The following is a 24030-nucleotide window of genomic DNA, read 5'->3' on the forward strand; positions in this document are numbered from 1 at the left end:
CCACTTTAAAAAAAAATAGCCTTTTGAAATTGGATTGTTCTTCTTGATACACCCTGTAAAACACAAAGTGAGGGTTGCATGACTTTCAGTATCTGAGAAAATGAACTTGGAAACAAGCTTATCCACTTTTGGGGCTCATTAAAGTGTTTAACGGTTTTAAACACCCACCATTAACATATTTGTGTGTTTAGCTCATCGGATCAACAGAGGCTTGCGTTGGTTAATTCAAGGCTATGATAATGACCAAACATGAGCACGTCAGACTCTGCTGCCACTTATTTCCTTCTCTGGCTTTTTCCTCCATGCTCTGTCGCAGTCGGCACATGCTAAGTGTAGGCCAAGGCCAAACACCCACAGGGAGCGACCCTGTCCTCCACACCGTGCCTAACCCATGATGAGGGTTCTTTCTAACTCCCACTTAACCCTCACCGCATACTCAAATATGCTTCCCGCTGCCCAAAGACACGAAATAGACCAAATAAACATGCGAGACTGGTGAGGAAATGCGAATGAATGCTGAGATGAAGAGCAAAATTTGTAAGGACGCAGAAGCCAAGCTGGCTGAAGCAATGTTGGCAATGTACCAACACACACACACACACACACTTAGGTCTGCAGCAGAGCGAGGTGTCAGAGCCCGTTAGAGGCCTTTGGCTGGACGTAGCTCCAGAACACGCTGGACAAAAGCGTTGCCTGTCTCCCCTCATTAAGTGATTTAAGATCCCGTGTTCTCCCGACTCCTTTCATCGCCGCCCAAAGTGCACACATTTAAAAAAAGCCCAACAAGAATGCCAGGGCCTGCTGACATGAATGGGGTGAAGAGGGGCAGGAAAGCCAAGTTCATGGCGGAGGACCAGGGTCTAAAGCTGCACTACGCTAGCCATGCCTATTAGCCTGCGTGCACATGCAGGGGGGACATGTAGCTTGAATAAACCGCGGTACGATCGCGGCTTGGCCCCCCGGGTGGGAAACAGCAGCGCCTTAATCCATTAACAGTTCTTCCTCCACTGAAGAAGCAACGTTTTTCCCATGAAGGTTTAGCTCTGTAGAAATGCGCCGTTTCCACATTCCTGGCTAAGAAGGCAGTGCTATATGGGGGAGGTGGGAGACGACGGAAAGATGGAGGTGCTGCATGGAACGTCGGAACTGCTTCCAAAATCAACCTTATGTGAGCGCTGGTTTGGTTGAGTCGTGTCATAATTATGAGTGATTAAAGCTGGCGATCGTATATCACACAGTTAGTGGGATTTTCTATGAAAACTCCATTACAGCCTCAGATCCGGGCAGGATCTGCCAAAGCTTTTAGCAGCTGCTGCAGAAACATTACAGTCTTTGGTGCATTATTACGCCTTAAAACTTTAAAACGTTTCGTAAAAACTAAACATTGAATGCGTTAAGAAGCTGCAGATTGCAGTGAAGGATTTTGCATTTAAGTATTTGGCATCAGCAGGAATTTTAAAGGGAAAAAAATCATGGAGTAACGAAAAAGATTTTAGCAGCTGTGGCAAAATCGTAAATCATTTAAGATAATTTTTTAATCTGTTATTGTTTTGCAAAAGTTGTCTAGGAAAATTGTATTGTAGCTTCAGGAAATTTCCATAAAATAAGTGTTGTCAAAATCTTGAATAAGCCAACATTAGCGTCCAAAAAGCTCCCTCATATTTGTTTACAGTTTAATAATTTGGTTTATCAAACCGTAAAAACTGATTACATTGTTTTTTCAAGATATTCTAAAAATGAGACCATTTCTGGTCTAGAGTCGAAAGAATTTGGAGACATTTCTTTCTGTTATTGATGTCTAATGGTCATTTTGAAATGTAATAATCTTTGGTTGCTCGTTGAGAATTTTACCGGTTTTGGGCTCATTAAAACTAAATTATTCCAATTTTACCCGTTAACTTTATCAAATTTATTCTGAAGTGTGTTTTTGGATAAAACTCATGGAAATTGTTGTTTTTCAAGAAATGATGGCAGATTGCCTAACCAGAAAAAAGAAATACAGTGGGATTCTCTTCAGGAAATACACTGTCTAGCCACTTTGTCCGACACACCTGTTAGGTATACTGCTTGTTAACCCAAATGTATTGGAAAATCACAATAACTCAGTGCATTCTGGCATCCAGACAGGGTCGATATGACCTGCTAAAGTTCAACCTGAGCATCAGAATCAGGAAGAAAAATTAATTCAGTGACTTTGACCAGGGCGTTGTTGTTGGTGCCAGACAGGCTGGTCTGGTTATTTCAGAAACTCTGGATCTCCTGGTAATTTCCCACACAATGAACTCTGGAATTTTCAGGGGATGGGGAACAGTAACTCAAATAAAAATTTGTAACAACCAAGGTATGCAGTAGAGCATCTCTGATTGCACAATATGTCAAACCTCAAAGCGGATGAGCTATAGCAGCAGAAGACCACACCGAGTCCAAATTCTGTCTGCTAGAAACAGGAAACCATAAACCAACCATGGAACAAGCGAGCATCGTTTAAATACCACGGCCTGAGTATTGTTGCTGACCACGTCCATCCCTTTGCAACTACAGTGTGATGACTTCAGCAGAGTAACATACTGTCCCAAAGCTCAAATCATCTCAAACTTTACTCTACCAAAATGGCCTCCACAGTCATCCACCTTTAGGATACAGTGAAATGAGAGTCACAGCTTGGTGTGATGCTGTTGTTATGAATATGGACCAAAATCTCTGAGGAATGTTTCCATCATTGCACTGAAACTGCGCCACAGAGAGCGAAGGCAGCTCTGAAGGAAAAAACAGGGTCCAACCCACCACTAACAAAGTGTACTTAAAAAAGTGTAGTTTTTTTTTTTTTTTACTTTAACCAAACAAGCATTTCAAGGTGTTCCCCCAAAAAAGAAGTTTTTGCATTTGTGTATGCTTATGGCATTCAGATATACACACACACAGATATAAACATACCACACACAGCTTTAAGTAACACCTGAAAGGCAGCAGGCTCCTGTGGGTCATTATGTCATCTGGTAGCATTCAGATTGTAGCTTTGAGAACGCCTCTTCAGATCCACCACCGTACAGGATCTGCACTTAAGAAACTTTCTGCAGCCACTTTGATGAAGAGGGGACTGTGTTTGAAGCTGGTCGACTTTCTGAGAGATGTGACGAGGAGAGGAGAGCCCCTAACTGAGGAGACATCAAGAAACCTATAATTCCAACTTATCTGGTACTGCACAGCACTGCAGCACAGAGAAAGTGAAAAGGAAAAAAGATGTCTGTTAAAAGAGAGAGCCTAATTGGAGAGTGGCTGTGGTCTGAAGTGGTCAGTGTACGGAGAAGGCAGAAAATGAACACCCCCCCCCCCCCCCCCCCCCCCATCTCCCCCCCCAAAAAAGATGCTGTGAGCAGCCAAAGTCCAATTAGTGTGGTATATGATGTGGGATCCAAACATTTGTTTACAAAAGGCAGGGTTTTTTTCCGTAGCTCTCACTCTCACAGACGAGGGACCCCGGTCGGATTCCATGGCGGCTCCACAACAGAGTGGGTGTGGCTACACCACACAAACCTCTGGGCCTTTTCACATTACACTGCGCAACCATGAGGTCAGAGGAAGGCTCTTTCTTCCTTGGCACAAAGGAGTGATTTTTCACTCGCCCCGTGAGAACAGCAGGGAATAATGAACTCTCGGGCCCCTGGTATCACGTTCGGTTTCACACGCGTCAACTCCATTCTGGAGCGGAACAAAAGGGCAGTAGGAGAAACATTTGTGGGGAGGGAACAGTGTGCCCGGGGCATGCCATGCAGGGTGAGTTTGATGCATTTTAATGGCAATATAACCCATGCGATTAGGGGGAAATTGTTTCTTAATACATATGTGCCAAGTGTTCCTTATGGCAGGATCTGATATTTTTGCAGCTGATCCTGCAGCGTGTGGCAGAAATGACAGGAAAATCAGAGCTGCACTAGCCTGAGCCGCTGTCCACCCTTTGTCCACATTATGCTTTGAGCAAATGTCTGGGTCTAACCGAGCTGTGACTTGACTCTACTAGATGGGAGGGGAGTCTGCAAATCTTTGGATTAAAGACTTCACAGTCTGGAATCAAAGCCTAGCTTCAAACTGAATCATCTTGGAAATTAGGATCAGTTTCACCCAAAAAAGAACTTTAAGAAATTAAATTTCTGCAGAAGTCCAGATGCTTTTAACTGTTATTTTAGTGTATACTTACCGCAAAATAGAATAACAGTTTTTTTAGCACAACCCGCTGTGCTGCATAGCAGGCAAGCTTTACAGTATAATACTGCCAGCTGTTTGGTTACCATTATATTGCCATTTGAGTGTTTCTATAGTAATCCTATAGTAATGTCTGTGTGAGAGATAAGTGAATGTCCTTACCTCATACCACGAATTCAGTCTGATCTTTCATGGGCATGGAAAGATGAGCATTGTCACCGTTCCCCTACAGTTACAGGAATGCTGCTGTATTAACCATCGTAGCAAATACTGTGGCATTACATGATTGAGCAGTACAAGGGTCTTGGTAATACTCGCACATTTATTAGCTAAATCATAAGACTTTAGTCGGCCATATTACACATCCACAAAAATCATTACAACACCTCTAAACGAGCCTCTTTTAACGAACTTTCATCGAAACAAATGCCGTATTGTATCGTAAATGGTCATTTAAATTTCCTAAAAGAATCAGCATTTATATCGTATTCGACTATAATAGCGTAGAACCAGACATTAGTGTACAAACAGTCCACGCGTAACAAATATTTTATTACTTTAGTCCATTCATTACACGATTAAAAAATAAAGGAGCTAAATTATCTTCCAAATCGGCGAACTAAGCTGGAAAAAAATCGAGAGAGACAAATTATTAGCGCTATCAGCCACATGCTAGTCTATTTACTCCATGTTATTCCTGCGGAATGAAACGGAAGATGTGAAGTTTTTAAAGGTATAAATGTTTTAGAAACAATGAAGTGATGCTACATGAACATGTAGTGTTTTCTGACCAGTTTCCCTGAAAGACTGGTACAAGAAATCTTATTTTTGTGGAGTAATTCTACTTTGACATCTTCTAACACATCCATCTCGTTGCACTTAGTTTTTTTTTATTCGGAGTAATTTTCCTTCAGTTTCTGCTTTCCAGAAAGAGAGGCTCCTCAGGTTCCTCACCTGCTTGACTGTATATAAATGAAAGTGTCTAAATGTGAAAGCAGACTCTCCCGAAATGGAAAGTATCCCCCAAAACACACATTTAATCAGTGAGGCAGAAGTCAATCCCTGCCACTCTAGCTATAAGAGACTCCGTACGTACGAGCACGAGCACCCTGCTCTGTGTCATCTGCTCGCTAAACTAGAAAGCATTTGGGCAAGGCCAGACGGATTAGGCTGCAGTTACTCTGACATGAAAAGCTGCTCTTAATTCGAAAGCTCTCATGGCTGATTAATCACAAATTATGATCAAACAGCTGACTTACAGGATAAACATATGACACCCTACACACAAGTCTGCATCCGTGTGTGTGTGTGTCTTTTCCTCTGTGTGCAGAGATGCATGGCCTTTGAGCATGTGTAAAAGTCTCCCCAAAGTCTGCACACTCATTTTCCACAGCAGATTAAATGTGTGTCTGCAGCCACAGAGCACACCGCCAAATTAAAGTCCCCAATGTGCTGACTTTCATCTGTGCAGCACCTGAACTTCTTCTTACAGGATCACAACCAAAGCAATTTGCTCCGAGGATCTGGTCACAAAACTGCTCCAGATTTGGACTAAGGCTTAAAACATTTGTGTTTTCAGCAAGTTGATACTGTACTGAAATATGCAAAAAGCAAAGAGAAAAAAAGCTGAGGAAAATATTTTTAAATAACCTCAAGCTTTAACAAATGTCCACTGGGTGTGTGCTGCACACATGGAGGAAGGGACTTCAGCTCAATCCTGGCCGAGAGCTGAGGAGTTAGCATAGCAGCCAGGGGTAAAAGTGGATTCTTTCTTTTTTTACACGGTAGAACAAAGCTGTCAAGTCTGAGAAGGTTTAATTGCCCTTCTCATTTCTGATAGCAGAGCCGCAACAGCTGGTCGACTAACATCTGGACAGCAGGGTTAGCCAATACGAAAGTCCTAAATGTACTAAAAATCTGAACTGTTGTCTTGTTTTTGTTTTTTTAGCGCGGCTTTGCTGTTAATCCTCATATATTTTTATGATGTACGCTTGCTTGGTTTACGACATGCTAGCTTAGAAGAGTTCCTACAAAAAATGAAAAAAAAATTGGGAATGAGGCCCAAATTTTATTGATATTGCTTTACAACAGCTTTCTGCTGCTTTACTGTGAGCTTGTATAAATGGCAAATTAAATTAAACATATTTTGGAGTGTAAATAAAAACTAAAGCTCTACAAAGCCTAGGATTTTTACAAATTCTAAAATGATGCTAAACACATTTTTTGGTCAAAATCACCAACATTTGAATATGAAGAGAAAATAACATCAATCTACATGGTCAGTTTCTAAGTTTAGCAACATATTTACATAATTATATGAAAATGTGTTAGTTTCACGCATGCACAGATTCACGTGCATTTCAGTATTTTACTAAACAAGGTTTTCATATTATACATGCAAATTCTTCTTCAAATTATCATACATGCAAATACTACAGGGATACAGCACCTGTTTTGTAGGGACTTAACAACTTTTTCAATTATAATAAATACTTTTGGAAAACCAAAAAGACATTTTGCGATTATGACAAACACAATACAAGACTTAGAAAGCTGTTCCAGCTACTTTTGAGCAAAAGCTAGCTAACAGAGAGAAACATTTTCTATTATATATATATATATATATATATATATATATATATATATATATATATATATATATATATATATATATATATACATATTTACTTTTTTTCTTAAGTGAATTTTCCATCGAAGTTCTGTGACTTCTGACATATTTTAACATTTGGACAGCAAAGCTGGGAGACAGCATACATTTTCAATATTAGAGTTTGTGTTTCTAAAACAGGGTCCGCACTGATTTAACCCTGACCTATACAAAGGCAGTTTCTCTAATAAAGTCATATTGCAGCTGCACGTTAGTATTTTGCAAATTCGGTTTTGTCGTCATTCGTTTTGGATTCTCATTAAAAAGCAAAGTGAGAAATAAAAATCAGAGTAAGTAAGGAGGTGTGGAAGCAAAAAAAAGCAAACTCAGCTCCATGTAACCATCTAACATTTCTATCACGTCATGGGCACTGCAACAGTGTGTATGTGTGCCACAGTACATAGTAACCATACAGTTTACATCTCCCAGAAAGCAGCAGGCTTCTGCAGCATGGATTCAACATGCTGCATTAAGAGCTTTGCTCCCTTCAGGCTACAGTAATTCTGGGTTATTTCTACCCTGGTGTATCTGGCACAGTTCTGGTTATCAGTGCTCTGCGGGCCAATGAAAGCACAGCTGGTCCATGGCTCATTGGCTGCTGAGGGGTTATGATTTAATCCTGATTGGTGACTTTCTACAAGAACACACCCAGTTTTTTTTTTTCCCTTATGGGTGCAGTGGTGGGGGTATCAGGGAAGGTGGTGGGGGGGGTGCTTGGATCAAATTTGCATTTTACCCATTTTCACTGTAGTGTGCAGGGTTTTAACCAAATTTTGAACATTTTGAAGGTTTTTAACGACATGGACGAAATATCGGCAGATTGTTAAAAAAGACTTCTCAGCTGGGGCTTTGGCCTCGCAAGTTGATTTGATTTCACCCGAAATAACAATTAACATCATTATAACAAAGTTGACGCAAACTTTCGGCCCACACAGAATCAAAATTTTATTTGCAGTGATTTCAAATAATCGCTAAATAATAGCTACTAATTGGAAAAGTCAAGAAGTGTGTCAAAGAGTCGTGCTGCATCACAGCACCACATCTCCCACTACACTGCTGGGTTGCTGGGCAAAATTTAGAATGGGCCTGCCTCCATACAGGAGTGGATTGGTGGATGGTAAATGTGTGTGACGTCTTAGCCGGCGTGTTTCTCTAACCCCCCTGTGTATCGCGTGTCTAGACCTCACCAGCACTACTTCTGGAAAGACCATGTGACCCAAAGAAGCAGTCACAGGACTTCGACACCCAAGTCCAAGTCCATTTTCCCCCCATCCTCTTCTTCTTCAATCAATTCTTTCCTTTTATTCCAGCCAATAATCAGAGAGGTTCAAAATAAGTGAAATTGAGGTAAAGCGACAGAAGGGGAAACCAACGAGACATGGCGGCATTAAGGCGAGGTTCATTCCAAATCCAGTTCGCCTTTGAAAAATGATCAAAGAAATTTCCCCCCCCCCCCATAATTTAGGCTAAGCAGTCATAAGATTTAAACATCTGAATGCTTTATTGAAAGATTAAAAAAAATCCACATTTGAATGAAAATTTAAAACATAAATGGAGGCTTACATTGACTACATTTTTGTTTTAACATTTTTTCATGATATAAAAAATGTTCCTAAATTATTAAAATCTTTGACTTTAACATTACATTTAATTTCTTTCGAATTTTATTATTTAAATCAAGTTTACAGCACCATACTGTCATATGTCACAGTAAAAGTCTAAGACAACTAGTAAACTACAAACTTACATATCAATGCTCAAGACTGTTTTGAAATGCTATTTATGTGTGCTAAAAATAATATATCTTTAAAACTTATTTTGACTCACCTTGTATAATAAATATATATGTATACATATGAACTATGAATTGAGTTGCAGAGAAAAATATGAACTTCAATTATTTTTAATAAAAATACATGTATGTTGATATAAATTGTACTTTTTTACATATTTTAGTTACAAATGTATAACTGTTTTTTGTTTGACTATGTAAAAGACATATGAAGACATATGATCATATTTATTGTAGATGCAAGTACAGTTATTAATATAGTTTTGTACATTTACTTAAAGTTGCTGATTCAGCTCCTAAACTATACATTTAACGAAAAATATTTTTTTAACTTCTCTTCCCTGTAACAAATATATAACCCCTGACATAAAAAAAGAAAAAAAATGACACCTTTCTGTGATTTTTATTCCACAACATCGAGTTGTATTTTTTGGGTTTTTTTTAGTACGTTGATGCAAAGAAAAAATAATTAGTGAACTTTTGGTGACCAGGCTTTTGAAACTTACAGAAGTGCACTAAAACTTAATAGTCACCTCCGTCCAGAGACAGAAATATGAGTACTGAGCCATAAAGACTTCTGATGGAAACCTAAGCAAACGGCACATTCAGGAAACAAATAAAACATCTTTATGAGCGAGATTTTATGATCTTAATAGGCACACTCCCGGTCCAGTGGCCTCTAAGTGCTCCGCTGGACAGGTCTGTGTTTCAGAGCCGACTTCAGCCACCGGCTACTGTCTGCAGAGCCACACGCAAAAACTCTGCACAACTTACTGTTTTTATTACGCTGCCTGCTGGATAATTAAAAAAAACACTTTCTATGCCTGTGAAGCTGCAATAAATTCCCATTAGCTGTGAGCGATTTTGCACTTTAAAACACTGCATAAGAGACTAATTCAAACACAACAAACTCAGTATATGTAGGAATCATATGGTCTGAGTAAGAGAAACTAGTTCCATGAAAGGTTTTATAGAAAATCGGTGGTTTGGCTGTGCTTATTAAACTGCAATAATCAACATATTTTCCACTTAGTTCACTCTAATCCTATATTTTCTTTTTAAAGCAGTAATTTTTCAGCAAAAGCAGTGATTAATGTTTAAGTATTTTTAACGTTGGGGAATTTTCTTGACTTAATCTGTTCATTCCATCATTCCAATTCCCTGAAACTTTAAAAAACCCTCATCAAAAACAGCTACATTTTCATGTATGCAAGGGTAAATTAGAGTGATTTATGAGCTGGATTAAATCAAGTATTAACTCATGACTACCTCTGTAAATTGAATATTTGTAGCTTTTATTTAAGTCTGAACGTAACTTCTTTCTCCAAGAAATTAAAGAAAACTTTTTGTGAGTGTTTTTAATATTCAGTTTATTTATCCCTTTACTTTCCTGTTGGTCTAATAACTATTTGACGTTAAACCGCAGTGAAACTTTAGCCGTCTCCTCGCCTGTTCTTTAAGCCTTTCCTCAGAGTCTTTGATGTCGGATGTGGCAGGTTATCTGTGACCTTGTCCCTTTTGTTAAACAGACAATGCGGGCTTGTTGGGCCATTAGTTTTTCTTTGTAGGTGCTCGTCTAGGTGTGATATCCACCCTGCCCCTGCTGATCCCGCAGTCGACCTAAAGAAATGCACTACGGGGACAAAGAAAGCCTTCTGGGGCCAAAAATACCCCAAAGTTATTTACTGCATTCCAAACCAATCAGAGTAGAACTACCACTAAATTTATCTTAGCTAAACATCGTCAAGTTGAAGATTAAAACCAGTGCATAAGAGGGGTAATAACAGCTGATAACAGCTTCTTGTGTGATTCATGAGAACGTAGTACTCCGCTCTGGCGGAGAAGTCTCATTGGCAGGGAAGAGGAGAGCAGCGATTGGCTGAGACGGTGACATAGGCTGTGTCGACTCAGCGCTGGGACCTGTTACGCCAGATGCCCTCCTCTCGTCCCCTGCAATGTTTGCAGCCCCACGCACGCGATCCTTCGCTCCGCTTGGCTGCACCCTCTCATCGCATTACTTCTGCTATTCTAACTCCTCCATCAATTATGCACTAGAATAACTCAGAGCCTTGATGGAGCCAAGACATAAAAGGGGATCATCAGCGCGAGCGCTCGCAGCGTCTGCCCGCGTGTTCCCACCGTGCTGCTGCCATTGCTGCGACCAGTGATATGAGCCAAGGTACCAGCTCATGTAAGGGCAGCTGTGGCGGCGCACACCGAAGGGTTCGTGCAAAAATCAAACGCACCGTGTATGCTCAGCATTGTGTTAGTGGGTCAATCAGAAGCAGCATGAACAACAAGGTGAAAAAGCAGAATTTTAAGATGCTAAACTTTTCCTGCCCTCATTGTTGAACTAGCTTCTTTCTAACTGGACTTGAATTTTGATTCATTTGAGGCTGGAGTGCTCGAAAAAGCCTCAAGAAATCAAAAATCACGTCATTTTCCAAGATTTGTTTAATCTGGTTTCATTTCAGTGCACATGTCGAGTCTTTTTGACTCTTTTTAAGGGTGGGAAAAGTTGCAGTTGTCTCGTTTAGTGTTTCATGCTAATTTTGATAGTTACTGTGCTGCTTTTAGCCTTTATCTATTTTCTGTTAAAGTTTAAGCTCCAGACGTACAATAAACATTTTTATCTCCAGTAATACAAAAATTCTATTTGTCAAATAATTTCCCTCCATAACAGAGTCCAAAAAACCTGAATTATCTTCAGAGAAGTGAAAATTAATTTTGGCAACGCAGAAAAAAATCTCATTTTCACCAGACGTCAAAACGAAACTTTTAAAATATTCTTGAAAAAAAGGAATCGTTTAAAAGATTCTCGGGGAAAAAAAACAAGGAATATTTTAAAAGATTCTTTGCGCTCGATTGAAGAAAACCTAAGGACTCGGTAGGAGGCGTAAAATACGCCAGGATCAGTAGCATGGAATGAGAAAACATCAGAAACTGCTCGTGTGATAGCCCGGGATTCGTAACCTACTTTTTTTTCCCCTGAAACAAAATGGAGTCGAATTTGGAAAATGGCTGCCTGTGCTGCACCGCTCCGCCACACACCGCAGAGAAAAAGGCGAAGAGGAGGGGAAGTCAGTCAGCCACGTCTATGGAAAGTGTACAGATCTTGGCAGTCTGAGATTTCAATTAATGGCCCTGAAGTTCGAGCTGTACAGTGATAAAATACCAAAAACAATTTAATCACAGTCATTCATCACCAAAGCAACAGAGGCCAGGAAAGGATTTGTGAGAAATAATAATTTTTTTTAAAAAGGCCAACATCGTGTCGACCCTTGTGCTAAAGTCATGGCGGTCCTGACCTGGATTTCTCCTGGTTTGCGTGTGAAGGTTTGTCCAGGCTCTATCGTGAGATCACAAACAGCTTTTTTAATATTTCATGGGTCCCAAAGCACCAAGTCTGCTGAAATCCAACAGGAGGAAACACTTTTGAGTTTCAACAGGCCGGCGAGCCCCACGAAAGGTCCCGCAAAGCCACACCAAGTTCACTAAACAACACATGCAGATAAATAACAGTCAATATTTTTCACCGCAGGAGTCTGAAAATGGCCAAACAGCTAAAAAGCCTTCTCTGTTGTGGTATGAAAAAATCACAGCTCTTAACCAGCATCAGATAAACCCCCATACCAAAACGATTACACGAGACATTTGAACCCGAGAAACAAAAGCAATTAGGCAGCAGCAGAGTCTCCCACAAAAGCTTTTGGTTCATCAGGGATATTTTGGTTTGTCTTTGTGGCTAAAACCAACAAAAAAAAAATATGCCTATGGTACGTGAAGCTCTGAGAGCTTCATCGCTCTGTGAATCACACATGATTCAACAAACTGACTGGAACAGTGACACGCTCACACATCAGCTTTGTCTAATTTCTTCCAAGATACACAGAAAACCCAAAGTCAGCAGCCGTTTAAAATCAGGAAATATCGTCCCATTGAGGAGGTACGCATACTTTTCGTTTCAGGCCTCCCTCCAAAAGCCGCACTGACCCAAATTTAGTTCCAGAAACACTGACTTGGAGGTTTGGCCCCTGCTGTCAAAATGATCACATTTGCTTTTCATCAAGCATATATCTGAAGCCAGTTTAGGTTTCAGATGTAATTGTGTATGATTTGAATCCACCGAAGTGCCAATTTTCTCATTACATCCATTTGTCTTAAACCAGAGGAGACAGCAAAACCTTTTTCTTTGCTGCGTCAGAAAAAAATCAAACCTTTATCCTCATCAGTCTAAAACAAAAAAAAAAGCTCAAGGAGACTAATTCACTTTTAAATAATCCAAACATGTCAAAGAAAACTTTTCCACCTGATTCATTTACTTAGTAAAATACACCTGTAACTTCATTAAAGCAAAAATTTATCACTGTTGTCAAGTCATTTTATCGGTCGTAACTCCTGAAAAGTCCCAGTTAAGCAACTTCATTTGAACTTTTGTTTCCAGCACTTTTCTTCTTCTTACTTTCTGGTAAGAAACAACATAGAGTGAGGCCAAAAAACGCATTACAATCAAGAAAAATGGATTAAAGTTGACTGGCACTGGGTTTGCATGAGGTAATCTGGCTCAATAATTCACACAGTACCCACACATTTTCCTCCAAAACTGATGATTTTAGTGTGAACGGTGGCACACAATTTAAGAAACAATCGGCACGCACGTCTCGACAGTTTTTGGAGTCCGGAAAGGGACGCCAGGATGGCTGGGCAACCACCCTGCCATCTTTGATATTAAGTGATGCCCTGCAAACAGCGGCAGCCGTGCCCAGTCTGTTAGCAGCTTAGTGGCTCTTAGGACTTTTTTGGAGGCACTTTTTTGAAGCTTTACTGCAGTCATTAGGAGTTAAGACTGATTAATGTGAATGGTCAGGCAGGGCCTGGCTTTCTGAGGGAAGAACAGAGAGGGGTGAAGGGTCTCACAGGAAGTGTTTTGTGTCTCCACACAAAGGGGAGGCTGACCTCTTAAGCCCCTTAGAGCCTCTTTGCTAATACCCTCACCGGTGCCTACAAAGACACAGGGGATGCCATTTCACCACTCACATTTAAAGAGCACACACACACACATACACACAAAAAAGGCCCGCTAAGATTAAAACGGCAGAAAAGTGAAGCTCTGTGCAGTGGAGTGAGACGGTGTGAGATCAGGCCTGAAGAGTCTCCCACTAACACAGTGACTGTCACGCATATCAAACGCAAGAAGCCAAACTCTCACAGTATCTGATCTGAACTCTTATGGATCTTATCGAGGATCTGCTAAGTCACAGTTAAAGTTTTATTTCTTCAACACAAAGGGAAAAAATCTGAAGAAAAAAAAATATACATATATTACAACCGGTTCCCTGAAACAAATTGGTATTTTTCACATTTTACATTATTTCTGGTTCATCTTTAATCACAACTCTTAAAAATCAGCTACAAAAATCTAATTGTACCGATCTAGACATGATTTATTGATGCTTTCTAGAGTCTGGTCCTGTAATCTGCCTTTTCTTGGTCTAGATTCTGAGCAGATTTGCATGATTGACAGGACAATGTGTGAAAGGCTCTGGCTCATTCTTTACTTTCACTAGATCAAAAAACTTTTAATGGCATTTTGCCTCATTCGGGTTTCTTTTTCTAAAACTTGACACAAGTTTTGTTGCATAAGCATTTTTCTACTTTCCACTTTTCCTAAACCGAAAGATGATGTTTACCGTTTTCTGTCTTTTTTCAACTTGCACTCACTTTTACTGAATTCCTCACAAAACTGACGCATGTTGATGCAAAGTATACATTTTCAAATGTACAGTAAGCACATTTTTCTATATGTCAAGAGCCACTCTAGACTCTAGCACCCTTTTTTAGTCTATTTCAAGAAACCTAAAAGTGCAAAAAACTGACTTTTTTCTTCATTCGTGCAAATTACCAAGCATAATATCGACATTCACATACATTTTACATGTGTGTGAATTTTTAGTTATGCTGCAAGGGCAGATTTTTTCGCTTTATAAAATTCAAGAACTGGGTAGTTTTTCTTTCCTCTATGATTTTAATTGAACTACTTTGATCTTTTTCAAGAAAGAATGATTTGAGAGAATTTGTAGTAAAAGTAACTCACACTGTACTATAAAACTATAAGGCCGTTTTTCTTTTAAACTTTTGTGAAAATACACTTTTAATGCTCTTGAGTTGCTTTTTTCTTCTTTCTTTCGAAACACTTGAAACGTTGATTTGTACTGAAAACAAGTTGAATTTATTGTATTCGGCAGATGTTTTTCATTTTGGTATTTTTTGCAAATACTAAGCGTTAGAAAATTCTTACCACACGTTCACAAGTATCTCGAATTAAATTAATACCTCATTGGCTGACTTTTTTTTCACTTCTTTAAATCCAAGAAGTGGCATTATTCTTTAAAAAGTCTTTTGATGATGTAAAGGAGATTTTTTATTATTATTTTACATGCAAAGACATTTTCAGATTTCCTGAGGTGCTCTATTGGAGATTTAATGATTGATTTTAATCATTGCTGAATTATGCATAGCTTATTATTCTTTCAGTATATCAATGTTTATCCCATAAATCCATCTAATCGTGTACCATGAAATTATACTTCTTAGGATTTTTTTTTTTTTGCACTACTTTAGATTTTTCTGACTCTTGGAGTAATTTTACTTAAAATTTTCGGAGAACTGCAGTAATTTAACACACAGTCATCTAGACTACTATCAGCCTTTTCCCCTGCTTTGCCGAAATGAGGTTGTATTCAAATTTTGGTCAACAGATAATTTTTTCCACTAAGTGTGATTTTTCTCCAGCATTGATTCCTGAAAATTCTTAAAGTGAGCTGATATCTCTTGCAATCTGTTTGGTGTCGTGGTGCTGCACTGTCAGCTGTTTTTTTCTCTCTCACGAATACGAAACTAAAACTATTTAGAATAAAAAAAGATGGAAAATCTGGCAATGAAAAACAAAAATGGCGAAGGAAAATGAGATGCATCGATATGTTGCTGTATCTACAGTGCATTCACTGTGCTGGACCTCAAAAGAGATACTGCTGTAAACCAGTAAACCCGCTACACAAGCTTTAGTCACTGCTTCCTGTCAGTCACTCCCTGGCAGCCTGGGGCCGTGCCCTTATTAAGGCTGATTTATGGTCCCACGCTGATGACAGTGTGTAAGAATTGTGGGAGTTGAACCAACAACAGAAGCGATGGAGACACATTTGTGGTCGTTCCTACAAAAGGCCAACAGCTAGTCACCCATTAGCAGTGACCACGCTCAGGCTGAAAGATTGGCTTAAACCATAAACCTTTTTGCAGTTGTCTATATTTCTAGGCATTCCACATATTTATGAAACAGCCCCCAAGTGGCAGCAGACTACTATAACAGGTAGATGTATATATGCAAAACTCCGCATAGCACCAATGCAGTACCATGAGGGAGTCTTTAGTCAGAGCATAAAGGGAGGATTGAGGCAGCTTCACTCTCCAGGCAGTCACAGACGGCATGTAGATTGACGGGTCTCCGCAGGAAAGCTTTCCCCCTCTTTGCAGAAAACTGAGACTATAAAGCTCCCGGTTTAATTGACCCAAAGGTTCAGCCTTCCTGAAGTACATTCTGTAAGGTACTACTGATTAAAGTACACAGAGTGGTAGGAAACGGACATATGAGAAGTTGAATATGGGAGATTTCTTATCTGAGATTTGACGCTCTTTCATTTCATGCACTGAGAGACTGAAGTGCTGTGAGCGGGCTTAATGCTTCTGCACTCTGTAATAAAATGGAAGGTAAACCTCAGATAAGATGCCTCTCGTGCTCAGTTTATTGACAGTTTCTGAAGCCCCCGGTGCAGGAAATCACATTTGCTCTGCTCTCTTTGATGCCTTTTGAGACTGATACTTCCTCAGGGTGGAAACACTGATTCTGACCCCACCCTGGGATGCCGCGGCCTGGACACTGTTCCCCTGCTGTAGCCTCTGGCCTCTTATGTGTAAGTTTCTCCGTAGAAACCCCCTGCCCCACCTTAGATAGCACACACACACTCTTCACTTCCACCTCTCCCGTCTCCTCCTCTCTGTCTCTGCATAGCTAAAAAGCCGGCTATGGGCTGCTGAGTACGATTGGAACAATAGCGGCCTTTCAGGTGTTCTGTGCCAGCGCTGGGAGAGGACTACGGTCCTGAGACCCAGTCAATATTTGGACATGGTTGCCTTTTTGTGTCCGTTTTTAATCCAAGCGGAACCAAGCAGCAGGGAGCCGGGAAAAGGCTGAGAGGGGAAAGCGAGGGTAAACACTGGGAACAATGCAAATGGGGCAACTCACAATGCCACTGGGAAACTATCACAACATCAACTCGCCACCAAGTGAAAAATGGAGTATTGTTTCTTTAAGTGGAGATTAAAAAGAGAGCGGTGTAGGAAAAACAAATATCGGAGGTCATTCTGCCATGAGGAGAACTGTGCACGCGGAGGGTTTCACTGCAAACGGCCAATCATCAGAGAGGTCTTTTAAGTGAACACTTATACATGAAAATAGGCCACTGAAAAGATTCTTTGACTATCTTATGGAGAAATATGTTGCATCTGCTGTGGAAAGCTTTGGATGAGCATTATCAAGGATTAAAGGAAACCCCTGGGGTGACAGTGCTCCCCCTGAATGCTGGAATCCCTCTCTGCCCAGCTGTCAGGTCATTAGTCCCACCCAATGAGGTTCTTTGATGACGAGGGGTATCAGTTTCCATGGCATCGGAGACACAAACAGCTTGGGAGATTAGGGTCGGAACTCAGCCCTGATTCTCAGTTGATCCCACCTATCAGCAACAAATAAACACCTTGGGCGAAGGCAACGCCTGCATGCAGGCCATATGGACCCGGGTGGGCTTTAATGAAGCAGCTAAATAGCTGGTGAGCGGGGAATTCGCTAATAGCTCCTTGTCAGAGCAGCACTAAATACCCAACTCGTTCACTTTATTCCATCATTTGGTTACTGACACAGCCGACTAAGCTGACAAGGAACATCTGTGGCTCATTTTTCTTACATGAGTGTTTCCACAAGGAAAAGCTGCAGTTTTTGTTTTCCAGGTTTCTTGCCTTGACTGGGCTGTTTTTACCCTGCTGTTACTTTTTTAATAAACGCTTCATATGTTACATTTATGAGGATGGATCACACTAGGTGAACATTTAATAATATAATCTCATAAAATTTATTGAGGGCCTGTAAACCACAACTGGATTTATTGCTAGTTTTCACATCATACTTCATATAGTTATTACTAAAGGTGGTCTCCATACTGTTGTGAGCATTAAAACCTTCACAGGAAAACACTTTATAAGGTAGGATAGACGTTAAATTAATAGTAATAGATAAGTTATTAATGCTTTATTACTTTGACATTAACAAATATTTGTTGGCACTCCAAGATCTGCTCAACTAAACATTCAAAGTTATTTCTTAAACATTTGGTACAACTTTTTAAAGCAGATTGCAGCAGCAGTTAACTGTAATACCTGAAAATACACCAACAACATTTCAAAAACTTTTTTTATTTTTGATCATATGTTTCTCTCCTTCTAAATGAGAAGTTCTCGGTGTTTTTTGGGGCCAGAGACTTCTTACAGAGGAGAAAATCGTCCAAGGAACCCCAGAATAATCCCAACGCAGATTTAAGTGGCTGGGGCTCAGCATCACTTGACGATGTGGACTCACTCAAATGGATCTTCATGCTCGCAGCTGGCTAGCTGGCTAAAACGCCGCTCTACGGAGCAGCAGGAATGGTCCGTTACACCCTGAGAGAAGCGGATAGTCTCATGATATCATGTGTCAGGAGCATAGGAGAGTTTCAACTGGCCCAAAAGATAACGTAATGGACACAATATGCCTGTTTTACTGGCTTTAATGCACTAATATACTAATAGTAATGGATCACTTTGCAGAAACAAGGTCCTAAAACGCCCTGAGGTGTGTTATTATGAATATTAGTGCATCTGTAAATCTCACTAAATCTTCCATCAGGGTTGGGCTGTAAATGTGAATAGCAGAAAAATGTTTTGCAACCTGAGAACACAAAAGTTTGTCTGCAAAATTGCTTTCTGCACATCTGTCGATACACATAATTCGTTTAATAAACTCATATTTTATGAACAATTTATTAAGTACACAGTTCTTATTAACCTTCTCAAACGGCACGGCCACCACACAGACAATATCTGACCTAAGAGGAGACACACACTCTTTGCAGATTTATGTAAAACACCAGCATTTTTAAAGTTTATATCCAAATTAGCTGCTTTCCAAAGCAGCATAGCAGCCAAGTGCGTCACGGCTAACACCCCCTTAAACTAATGGGACAGATTGTTTCTGTCTCCTCCAGCCTTTACACCAGACAGATTTAGCTGACAATAATCTGAAGTCCTTTTAATTCTTTTTGAGGGATTTAACATTTAAAAAAATAACTATAAGTCATTATATCAATTATGTGTGAGCTGTTTCTTTTTAACAAGTCTCCCTGATACTGGAGTTCTCTTTAATTTCATTAAGTAGCTTATACAAGCACAGCGACTCGCTGTCACTGACTGTGAAAGCTTTTCAAACTCCAGGCAAGGCTGAGCCATCCTGAGGGCTGTAAATCCCTCCACCGCCGCTCCAAGTCCCGCTCATCTGAGCCTAATCAGCACCGAGCATCAGCGCAGGAAGATTGTTCCCCAAGATGAAAGCAAGGCAAACACGAACGCAACGTTTATCGAAATTACAAAAAAGGGCTCCTTCCAGCTCCTCTGAAACAATGGAAAAAACATGAAAATGTCAAAGCATTTCCATTTTTCACGACTCACTTCCCATTTCAATTCCAGAGCTCCTGTAGGGCATTTCATGAATGGCTGAGTATGGACTGCTGCTCCGGATGCCATTTTTCCTCACTTTGGTCAAATATGCAGCAGAAACAGGAGAAGAGGGGGGTAAGAAAGCTCATCTGGAAGTTGGGACTGTACCGCAGCAGGTTCCCAGGACTCCAACACTGAGTATGGTTACATTAAACAGCGGGGATTCAGCACCCGCCAGCTTGTATGGAATACTCTTAAGTTCTGCTGCGGGTCAGGGGCCCCTGGGCTTTTTAGCATGGCCCTCTTTTACATTATACAGCAAGGGTCAGGTTTAGATTAAAGTCATGAATGAGAAAAGGAGACAGTCATTTAGAGTTACTCATTTATTTAGTCCCTATTCTGTCGAGACAAAGTCCAGGCAGGGTGCCGTGCTGGGCCCGTCATCGGGCCCCATGGCCAGCGGTACTGCCCTGGTTTTGACCCTGACAACGGTCCCCTCTGTGCTGCTTAACCCGCAACTTGCCTGGTTACTACCAAGTGTGTGACCTCAGCATGTGTGGATCTCTCACAAGACTGAGCGCCACGCTGTGCCTTGGCCGCTGCTGAAATACCCCTGTGTACCCGCTTATTGTCTGCCCCAGCATGGGCCAGGAGGAGGGCGGACAAGGCGGAGGGGACACTTGGATAAGGGGGTGGGGGGGGAAGCATGGCAACCAAGAAACTAGACTTGGGAACTGGGAACTGCTTCAATGCCAAAAATGGAGGGAGGAGAGGACCTGCAGCCAGCAAGTGTGACAGAAGGCTGTTATCAGACTCAGATATCTTTCTGTTAGCAGCAGAGCAAGAACTGCATCACCTCCTTTGATGTCACCGCTGCAGCATTTGCATTTCTATCATTAACATCCTGTCAGTTTAACTCCTCCGTAACACACACTTGCCCTCAGGGTGACCATTACAAAGACATACACAGGCTCTTGATGTGTGTTTTGACTGTTGAAGCCCAGAAACCAGTTCCTGGCCTCTGAGCAAATGTTGATATAATATTTATTTATTGACTCATTCTGAAACTGCAGCCTGCTAATAAAGAAAGTATTCAAGCTGAAACAAAGTGACAAACACTCATCATATCACTATGTGCTCCGGTGCTGAAGGTGGAAAAGTGAAGCACTGAGTCACTGAGGGAGGGAGGCGCCCAGGCACAAGCAAGAGGAAGTTTCGGAGGAGAAATGTCACCTCAGGATCCAAGCAAAAGTTTCTGGGAGAAACCTCTCAAACAGGAAGCAAGAAACACATCAGATTACAATTTATCAGCGATAGTGCGATAGATCAATAACATTAACCCTAAGCTGACAGGGAATATCAGCAATCCCTCACAGGATGAGTCTCCATTTGGCACCAAAACGATCCTGTCATTTCTAATCGATGACAGCAGACTGCAAGCGGCTCAGCATTATTTTTAAAGCAGCACAGTAATGCATTCCCAGCAGCACTTGTAACACTTCTGCATTCAAATTTCCAGCCTGATCATGTGGAGCAAACAGTGAGCATTAATGGATAACAGCACGTAAATGACAGCCTGTGTAAAAACACCTTGTTGTTGAGGAGCTGTCACGGGGAGATTTATGCTGCTAAATGTGCACGGTTCATTACAAAGAAGACTCAGACATGAGGGGCAATTAATCTTCAATCAATGCAACAATCCATCAACAAGGACAACAATTATTAAGGTGAGTGAGGCAGCGAGCAATCTGCCAGGCTTGCGTTTGAAGATTTAAAAATGGTGGCACTTAAAAGGCAAACGTTACATCATGGACACAAACAGGTGTGATAACAGCTGAGCCATTAAATTATCAGTATTTAACGTTGGGTTTTTTGCTTTGCTTCCTAAAGTGCATTACCTTCAGTTGCGCGCACCTGTAATGCCACAAATGGAGCTGAGAGTGTAACCACCTCAACCAATCAATCAGCCTTTTGCACTGCTGCACACGGGGCAGCACATGGGGCAGCGCACAGGGCGCTCCGGCGGGGCACAAAGAGCCCCCTCTCCCCGCTCCGTGTCGCTGCGTCCCTGTGGGATAGCGGGATTACTTACTTGGGGTTGGTTCTGTTCCAGAAGACGGCATAGCGGTCGGACACCACCTTGGAAGCAGGGTCCTGGCCGTACACGCACATCCCAACGATGAGGATGAGGAAGAGGATCATGTCCACCTGCGGCATAATTGCTGTGGAACTCCGATGAACTGAAAATTGGCCGAAAGTCCTTCTTGAATCAGGTTTAAAAGCTCTGATGTGTGCTGGTTGTGCCTGTGTGAATGACAGTCCACTTTTATTTCCTTAAAGATGGAGCTCTATTCTTCTGTATCTGGAGCTTAAACGCCGTCTTCTTCATTTAAAGCAGCAACTTGGGGTTTTAGCAGTCAGATAATTTCCTCGATCGGATCTACTTTAAATCAAGAGACACCACAAAATCACCGTTTCATCCACGGCTCAACTCCGCACCGCGCAGCGAACAGTTTCTCCAACTCGCAGTGAAACAGTTCAAAACAGGAGGCAGCCCTGCGCAATCTACGCAGTACAGAAGAATTATATATATGTGTGTGTGCGTGTCTTTTAGAATAAAAGAAGCAGCAGGAAAGTGTTCCTGGTAGCGCAGAGGTTTTAAAAAGAAAAAGCGCAGACACCCAGTCCCCGTGTCGCCGCTCTCGCCAGCTCGGGACCTCTCCTCTGGCTCCCCGTGGATCCAGCGACAACCACTCAAAGCAGCAGCTTGAGCTCCGGCTGAATCCGCAGCTGTCCGATCTCTCCTATCCAAGCGACCGAGAGCAACAGCACGAGATAACAAAGCTCTCGTGTAAACGCGCGCGGTCTTCAGGTTAAATGTCCCCCGACGAGCCGCTCTGCCACGTAACCGAGAGCGCGCCAGAAGCGGTGCGAAGCAAGTAAAAGCAGCGCCGTGTGGCTCCCGCTGCCAAGCTCTCCCGGACCAACCCCCCCTTCTCCTCCTCTACCCCCCCCCCCTCCCCCTCTCTCCCTCCCTCCCTCTCTCTCTTCTACCGGGCCAGCCGGGGAACACTGGAAAAAAATCTTGACAGTTGAGAGGCTAGAGCTCGGACTGTTCAGTCTTCTTGATTCTCTTTTCCCAGGAAAATAAGTCAAATAAAACCTGGATTCATCGGCTATTTTTGCTTTTTCCCACTTTTAAATAAACCATTTCCCCCCGAGGAGATCGTTTTTTTGAATGAAAAAATGATCCAACCTCACAAATTCACCATATTATTTGTCGTGCTCGTGCACGGGGGAGGTGGGGGTCATAATCAAGTTCTTCACGGTGGGGTTTTGGAGCCGAGCCGCTGCAGCGGTGTTTGTTGTTGCAGATATTTCTTGCAGTGTACAGTTTCACGGGTGCGCGCTCTCCCATCGGCTTTGGATTTTTGAACGAGGTGCGTTTCGCTTTCAAAAACAACACATCTTCTCCTACTCGAGGGGGTGAGAGGGTTTGAGGGAGGGTGGCTGGTGTGTGCGGGCTTCCCACGGGCCCGCAGACAGACCTCAGATCGCTGCGCAACCAGCCACTTTCACTGGTTCAGCTTCATTTTCACTAAGCAGCCATTCTCCTAGTGTCCAAGTTTCATTTTCTACTTGAAAAGTTTTATTCAAATGTGACACCAGCGTGCAGATTGCGTTTCAAACAGTCGTTTAATGGATTTACTGACATAATTATGTCAATAAAGAGCTCTTCTGGTGGCCTGAAAACAAGCTTTTTAATTTCATTTTCTGTTTTTTTCCCCCGAAAGCACTGTTTTCACTTGGGAAGCTGCCATTCTCAAACCTGTAAAACGATCTCAAGCGCTCTGCTGGCAGAGTTTTCTCTTGTTTTCTTGGAGAGAAAAAACAACATTTCCATTTTCTCTAAATAGCCAAATATTTTATTGTCTGAACAAATGGAAACCGGGTTTATTTTTTATTCTCTTTCTTTTTTTTTCCATGGCCACACACAGGCATTATAAGACCTTTGTTTCATAGCTTCCAGTGCTGTGCATGTGCACCCTGCCATGTGTGCTGGTTTGAGTTTATGACTCAGTGCGCCACGTAGTGGTGGTCACAGGAAAAGCTCCACAGATCACGAGGATCCACGGAGGGTCAGTTTTTTTTTTAAGGAAGATTGCAACACTGTGCTCATGAGAGACGAGATTAAATTAACTAATTAAAGTAAATTGTGTGTTTCGGGGTGTTTAGGCTACATAAATGTCATCAGGTGAGATTTTCTTTCCGCACCGAGGCAGACGCAGATAGAGCTCAGCCTGGTGGTTGAACTAATCCTCCTTATAACAACAGTACCACCGAGGAAGCTCGTCTGAGTGCCACTGGGCTCAGCAAGAGGATTGTAAACTGCACTAAGACACTAAACAGTCGCTCTTCACACTGTGGCTTCTGTTCACTAACAGCTTGATTTATTCCAGCTGAAAAAGGCCGGCTGAACTCCATCTCGCCTCCTTCAAAGTTTAGCTCAGTTTTTAAAAACTACTCAGAGCACAATGTGAAATTGCTTCAATAAAAGCAACAGTTAAATGAATGA

The 24030-nt window shown here is 41.6% G+C and overlaps 1 protein-coding gene across 2 annotated transcripts in view; it reads right to left on the bottom strand.

Annotated features, from left to right (window-relative positions):
* LOC146665724 (ephrin-A5b-like) overlaps positions 1-22451 on the bottom strand; it is an 85524-nt gene extending 63073 nt beyond the window's left edge. The window contains exon 1 of one of the 2 annotated variants that reach the window (XM_085413471.1): positions 21547-22451. In XM_085413471.1, the coding sequence (XP_085269597.1) occupies positions 21547-21671 (125 nt within the window). In that variant the 5' untranslated portion in view covers positions 21672-22451. The remainder of the gene's footprint in view (positions 1-21546) is intronic. The other variant, XM_085413470.1, reaches the window with a different exon arrangement.
* Positions 22452-24030: the final 1579 nt, after the last annotated feature.

This window comes from Rhamphochromis longiceps, linkage group LG7 (assembly GCF_057381845.1).
Source record: "Rhamphochromis longiceps isolate RC_006_pf linkage group LG7, R_longiceps_female_GT1.1, whole genome shotgun sequence".
Taxonomy (NCBI): Eukaryota; Metazoa; Chordata; class Actinopteri; order Cichliformes; family Cichlidae; genus Rhamphochromis; species Rhamphochromis longiceps.